General features: G+C 56.3%; 1 protein-coding gene across 1 annotated transcript; it reads right to left on the bottom strand.

Annotated features, from left to right (window-relative positions):
• Positions 1 to 3,058: 3,058 nt before the first annotated feature.
• On the bottom strand, positions 3,059 to 4,502 carry GSC2 (goosecoid homeobox 2). Its single transcript, XM_016120116.2, has 3 exons — positions 4,244 to 4,502; positions 3,887 to 4,140; positions 3,059 to 3,338 (listed from the first exon to the last, which is right to left on the bottom strand). Exons 1-3 carry the CDS (start codon positions 4,500 to 4,502, stop codon positions 3,234 to 3,236), a joined length of 618 nt encoding a protein of 205 aa, XP_015975602.2. The 3' UTR covers positions 3,059 to 3,233.
• Between the last annotated feature and the right edge of the window lie 2,461 nt (positions 4,503 to 6,963).

Below are 6,963 nucleotides of genomic sequence, written 5' to 3'. Positions count from 1 at the left end.
TCATAGCGTCATAGGGGCGGGACTCCGCCAACTGCGCAGGCGCTTCCAACAGTCGGCCAATGGGGGAGCTGCGCGCTTCGAAGGCGGGCCCGCGCTCCGCCCTGACGTCACAACAAGCCCTCTCCCTTATGGGAGTTTTCTTCCCGCCCCTTGCTGGTGATGTGTATCTGGGCCGTGGGCACCAGGGGGCGCTGTGGTGGTAGGGCTAAGGGGCGTGTCATTCAGGCTAATTGTGAAAAATTTCTGCACCGAGGAATTGGAAAGCCTTGGAATTCCAATTTCTCGTAAATAATCACTGCGTATGCTTCTATATTATTAACAAAAAACACCAGAAAAATTGGTTATATACGCGTCTCAAAGCTTTTATTCAAACTTTATGCAGAAAAAGTCATTTCTAATAGTTATCTTACAAAAGAAAAAGGAAAAGAAAGAAAAATAAGATGGCTCAATAAAGAAATATCTGGTTAAAAATTATCAAGTCCCTGAATGCCAGAGTAAGCTTCCCAGAAGAGGGCTAATTCTCATTGAAGTGAATGAGAAAACTGCCTAAGCATTTTTCAGGACTGATCATTTCTTCCCAAAATGAGTTTATGAATTATGTCAAATAATTAAGTTCTGCCCCCAGAATGATTTAGTACACCCTAGTGATGGTTCCTTCTCTCCTAGAGCTGACAGCCCAATTTAGGTTATCCCATAAGCAAGCTCAGAGCTGCAGGTGGCAGGTTCAAGAAAAGAGTTTGTACTTGAGGAATCTTATCTAGGAGCAGAAGGGAAAGTTTCCTGAGGCAGGATGTGATTGTAGATCCAAAAGATGAACAGGCATTGATCAGGGAGAGAGGGAAAAGCATGGGCAAAGGCTCAACAGCAGGAAGAAGACTTTTGGATACACATGGAGTATAAGGAGCAGTGAGGTGTAAGATGATGCCAGAGCAGCAGGCCAGGCTGTACGTGGCCTTGTGAATCATGGTGTGTTTTGTCTTTTCTATAGGAGCAATGGGAATCCTTGGAATGCTGTAAGCAGGGGAGAGGAAGGTTCAGACTTGCACTGTGGCTTTTATGGAGACTGAATTAAAGAAGAACCAGAGTGGGTACAAGACTTAAGGTGGCTGCAATGGTCAAGGTGAGAAATAACAGAGGCTTTCATCAGGTTGGTGCAATTAAAGCTGGGGATTGTTCTGGGAGATGAAATTGACTTGGTGTTGGCCAGGGTCTGGTGAATGAGGGGGAGGAGGAGGCAGGATAATTGCCTGCCCTCTGGCTTGTGCGCCTGGTATGTACAAGGGAAGAGGTTGCCTTCCCAGGACGAGGTGACTTAGAGGGGCCATAGGCTTACAAGTGGAGCGGTGAAAGGGACAATTAGACATAAACATCTAGCTCAGGAGAGAGGCCTGGGCTGGAGACATAAGCATAGCAGAGAGAATGGGAATTGGAGCCTGAGGATGGAAGAGATAAACCAAGGTAAGAATGGAGATGAGAGAGAAGTGCCTGGGACTTGACATCAAGGACATTTATGTTAATGGCCAGTTATGGGGGTGAGCCTGCCTAAGAGCAGCTAGAAAGGAGAAAACTCAGGAAGGCAATGTAGTCATTGATCCCATGCAGGTGGAGCTCTGATTCCTACTGCCCCACACAATGACAAATAGCCACTCAGTCAAGGAGGGTGTAGGTCCTGGAACCCAGAGATGCAAGCATCCCAGCCTGCAGGTGAGCTCCGCAGGAAGGCTGTGCAGTGGCCAAGGATAAGACCAGGATTCAGGGAGAAGAGTTTTGAGACAGCCAGAAACGTGAAGTGAGGCAACAGCTGTTATCCTGGAGGCACCTTAGTGTTAGGGCAGCCCTGGCTGGGGACACAATACCTGCTTTGTGTGATCTGAGCTGGCCAGTCTTGGACAGTCCCAGGAACTAAAGCCTTGATTTCTGTACTTTTTATGCATGGACTGTGTCTCTGACGGGTCCCCACCCCCACTTGCTCCAGGACCTGTGAGGGGCAGAACAAGGTCCCCAAGCGAGAGAAGGGGGGTGTCAGGTTCCTTGGGCTCACGGTTCAGGTCTTCTTGGGGAAATGAAGTCATATTTTCACATTATCCTTCACCATGGGGCCAGGATGATGGAGGGGATAGCAGACATTTTCCAAGGCAGTGTTGGGGGTTCTCCTCAACTGAGTTTCTTCTTGCCCCACAGGGTGGCAGAGATTGACTGTTGTGACGGAGGCAGACACCACAGCATGGAAATCCCCACCAGGGAGAAAGCCAGAAAGCCAAGGACCCCCACCCATAAAGCAGCAACTAGAGGCTGTGTGTGTGTGTGTGTGTGTGTGCGCGCGCGCGCATGGGTGTATGTGCAAGCGCACTCCAATGTGCCAGGCCACTATCCATGGGGCAGTCTGCTCTGCTGGGAGGGTGCCCTGGCACAGGGACTGAGTACTCACTGGGTTGTGCTCTCCAAGCCAAGCCAGCCCCCTGCTCCCTGGGAAGCAGATCAGAGGGGCAGGTCCCAGTTGGGTGTGAGTGGAGCCAGGGCAGACTTCTGACTTGACTACTTTTATGGTTTGTAGTTGCTTGTTTATTTTTCCATGTCTGAGTAAGGCTCACAGGATTAAAGAGCAGGGCCTGGGGCAACGGGGCAGAGGTGTGTGTTGCGGAGAGATTCTGGAGAGACCTCACCCAACTTTCTTATTCTACAGGTCTGGACATAGAACCCAGTGCAGGACCTGGGAACTGGCAGCAACCCCAGGATGCACAGGGGACTGTAAGCCAGGTTGGGGAGGAGGCATGTTCAGGCTGAGGAGAGGAGGGAGGCCAGCTTGCGGGATAAAGGGGGGGCAGGGAAGAGGGCTTCTAGGTCCCGGGTGTTGACGAGGTGTGGTTCCGTCCTGGGCCAAGGTTAGTGCCTAGGAGCAGGGGTGAGGAAGGGGACCTGCTCTGTGCATCACTCCCTCCCCCCTGGAGAATCTCCACGGTCCTCCTGCCCGATCCTCCTGCGGGGTAGCACTCTCCATTAGGGAGGAGAGTGCACCTTCTACTAGGTGTTCTCTTCTTTCACCCTGCAGATGGTTCAGCGACGCACATGCTCCTGCAGAGGGGCTCCTGTGGGGAGCCTCAGCTCCAGCACGCAGGAAGCTGTGCAGATGGGAAGAGGCAGGTGTCCTCCTTCAGCTCCTTTCCAGGTAGGACTGCTGACTCTCTGATTCGGCCCCAGTGGACGAGGCCAAGCCCAGGAGTAGCTCACAGACATCAGCAGCTTTCCTTGGGGGTCTTCTTGGCTCCTGGCAGGAGCCTCGCCGACGCTGATGCGCGCTTCTGGTGTCGCCACTTGGCCCTGCGATTCTTGAACCAGACCTGAGAAGAAGGGACTGCTCAGGCAGGACTCGCATCCCACCGGGCTCCCAAAGGTGGACCTAGAGGTGATGGTGGTGGTGGTGGTGGGGGGGTGGTGGTGGGGGTTCCCGACAGGCGTGTGGGGTGACGAGAGCTGCTCTTATCTGCTGCAGATAGAGAGGGTGGCTCCGGCCGCGGGATGGGAACCCCTTCCCACCCCCCACCTCCACCCCGCGGCGCCCAGGGCACCCCTTCCTAAATTCTACAACACGAACATAAGCTTTATTTACCATCAGGAAAAAAAAAATAGTTTAAAACAAATGGGATAAAAAGCAGCCTTCCCTTCCCTCCAGTTCCAGTGACACCTTCCCGTACTTACCTGCACCCGCCTGCCCCCCGCCCCGGAACCGGCCCTGCGCGCACAGCAGTCCCGGGGCCTCTCACGCCGCCCCCTCCCCGCCGCCGCGCCGGCGCCTGGCGCCAGGGCCGTCTTTTCCAAAGAGGGAAGAAAGAAGCCAGCCGGCCCGAACCTCCTCAGAGCCTCCGGCCGTCCAGCGCGCGGGCCCTACCTCCACGCGCTCCTCGCGCAGGCGGATGCGGCCGGCTAGGCGCTCGCGTGTGCCCACGTCGGGGTACTGGTTCTGCACGAAGAGCGCTTCCAGCGCCTGCAGCTGCTCTTCGCTGAAGATGGTGCGGTGACGCCGCGTGCGGCGCTGCGGGCCCGGGCCGCCGGCGCCGGGCAGCACCTCGGAGCCTCCAGGCGGCGCGGCCAAGGGCAGGGGCGCCGAGGGCCCCAGCCTCAGGGGCCACGGCAGCCGTGCGCCTGCGGGGCGAGGGCGCGGTGAGGCGCGCGGCCGGGGCCCGAGCTCTACACAGACAGCGCCGCGCCCCGGGGCCGCCCACGCCCAGGACCCGCGCCCACTCACCCAGCCCAGCGGCCGGCTCCGCGGGCCCGCCGGGCACGACGCGGGCGCCGCAGCAGCAGCAGCAGGCGCAGGGAGCGCCCTTGGGCGTCCCGGTCTCCCCGGGCTCTGCGGGGCTCTGGCGGCCGGCCGGCTGCGGCGGGCGGGCGGGCCGGGCAGGGGGACTCCGCTCCGGCAGGCTGGAGAGGATGTGCTCGATGGAGAAGGGGCAGGGCCGCCCGTGGCCCCTGCGGCTCGCCGCGCCCCCCGCCGCCGCCGCCATACCGGCCCCGCACTGCCGCCGCCGCCGCGGGAATATATACGTCGGGGGGGAGCGCGCCGTAATCCCCGGGCCGGGCGCCGGGTCCACGCGGGCTAATCCTACCGTGCGGTCGGAGCGTGCTAATCCCCGACCGCGGCGGCGGGAAATCCTGCTCCGCATCGGCGCGCGGGGGCTGGCCGGGCCACGGGGAGGGGGCCTGCAGGAAGCCATGTGTCACAGTGCACCCCCCTGTCCGACCAGGGAGACGCCGCTGGGAAGGTGTGGGGAGGGGCACCTCCCACAGCCTGCGGGGCCTGGGGGTCCTCGCCCTGTCACTGGGGCTGCCGTCCAGGGGACGCCCCGACCCTGGGCGCAGCGGTGCCTCCTGGCCAGACCCTGGATGCCCTCCTCCTTCAGCCACAGTGTCCAGAGTTGCTCCTCATCCCCTTCGGGGTCCTGCCGAAGCAGATGAACAAGTCTGGAGAAACTTGTCCAAACTGCGCAGTCTCCTGGCTCCCAAACTGCTGGGCTCCAACCTTAAAGCAGGCCCAAACCACGCACAACCCCGTGATCCCACAGGTCTTCCCCTCCAAGCCTCCAACTCCCTTTGGGGACCAGGTCTCTGCCTCTTGGAGGAAATGGGGGGCGCCGACAGGAAGCTCAGTCTGCTGATAACCAAACCGCAACCCCACTGCCCCTACACCCCTATTCCCTGCCTTCTCCTGGGTCAGAAGAGCCTTCCTGACTCCATCCAAGGCCCAAGTGCTTTTGAGCCACCAATTCTCCTGCTTTTCTGTATGTCCCAAGATTGCCCAAGAGACATTAAACACCCTGGCCCCACTCTCCTCACAGCCATGCTTCTCAAGAGCTGAGTCGGGTGGGCTCTCCACCTCCTTACTCTTCAGGCCAGTCAGACTTTGTTTGCACGGCTAAGACAGGAGAAACAGTGACAGCTGTCAGGAAGGCCGCGCCCTCCTCCCAGCCTTGACCGTTCCTTCATCCCTACCCATTCTCATCCTTGGTGACCTCCAGTCTCGAAGCTTCAGACACCATCTCTGTGACAGTGACTCCCAAGGGGGCACCTCTGGTCTGACCTCTTCCTGCTCTGCTCCAGGCTGGCATCTCCCTGGAGTCTGCTCCGTTTCTCCATTTTGCTCACTAATAAACATCTCCCAGCCACCACACCCAGAGCATACTCAAGATCTCAAAATCCATCTCTTGCCTGATATTCTCCACCTTGAGGAGTGGCACACCTATCACCTATCCACCTGGGTCAACGCACCCTCTCACCACCTGTCCACTTTTGCATATGTCCCATCTCTTTGCCAGCACACCTTGGTAAGGGGCCCACTGTGTTACTTTTCAAATATGCCAGTGAATTATTCACCACTCCTTCCCTCAAGAGGTGAAATCTAGTTCCCTCATTCTTGAACATGGGCTGGCTGAAGAACTCACTTCTAACCTCTAACATGCACCAGAAGAGACACTAATTTCTGAGACTGGGTCATACAACTAGGTAATACAGCTTCTCTCTCTGTCTCTGCCTCTCTGTCTCTCTGTTTGTGTCTGCCTCTGTGTATGTCTGTCTCTCTCTCTCTTCCTCCATATGGTTGCTCTTAGAATCCAAAGAGGTACCTTCAAAAGAGGTACCAGTATCTACAGAAGAGAACATGCAGTTCCAGCTAGCAGCTCCAACTGAAGGGCCAGTCAACAACCAGCAGAGCATCACGAATGAGGAAGCCTTTGGGGTGGCTTCTGTACCAGGTGCCATCGACTGCCACTGCACAAGAAACCAGGAGTGAGATCTGCAAGACCATAAATTTGAGGTGGTTGGTTATGTACTTCTAGATAACCAGACGGGTTTGGTACTGGAAAGGGGATGTTGCCTATACAAACCCTAAATCACATAGCACTGGCTTTGGGACTGGGCGGTGGGTGGAAGCTAGAAGGACCTCCTGAGACTGACAGTGTGTCATAGAGGAAAGGGAGGAACATGTTATTGGAAGATGGAGGGGAGGAAGCCCTTATTATGGAGCAGCAAGAAGTTTGGCAACATTGTCATCTGCAGTAGAACAGAAAATAGGAAATTGAAAATGTACTTAATGAATGAGATGTCCAGAGGGGCCATTGAAGGAGCTGCTTGGCTACCTACAATGAACAGAGAGGGGAAAACTGAGCCACAGAGGGTCTTGGGGATTCACCCCAGAGAAGTAAAAACTGTTCACACAAAATGCTGCCCACAAGTGTTTAGAGCAGCTCTTTTCACATCATCGCCAAAATCTGGAAACAATCCAGAAGCCCATCAGCTGGTGAGTGAATGAACACGCCACAGTCCACCATGCAAGGGAGGAGCCCGGAATGACAGTGACACACACAATACAATGGATCTTAAAGACATTGTGCCATGTGAAAGAAGCCAGTCTCAAAAGGCTCCATTAATGTTGTCTCAAAAGGCAACATTAGCGTTGAAGTGGGGGAGGAC

Source organism: Rousettus aegyptiacus, unplaced genomic scaffold (assembly GCF_014176215.1).
Source record: "Rousettus aegyptiacus isolate mRouAeg1 unplaced genomic scaffold, mRouAeg1.p scaffold_m13_p_5, whole genome shotgun sequence".
Taxonomy (NCBI): Eukaryota; Metazoa; Chordata; class Mammalia; order Chiroptera; family Pteropodidae; genus Rousettus; species Rousettus aegyptiacus.
Note: the sequence above shows the minus strand (reverse complement) of the source record. Positions and strands in the feature narration are given on the sequence as shown.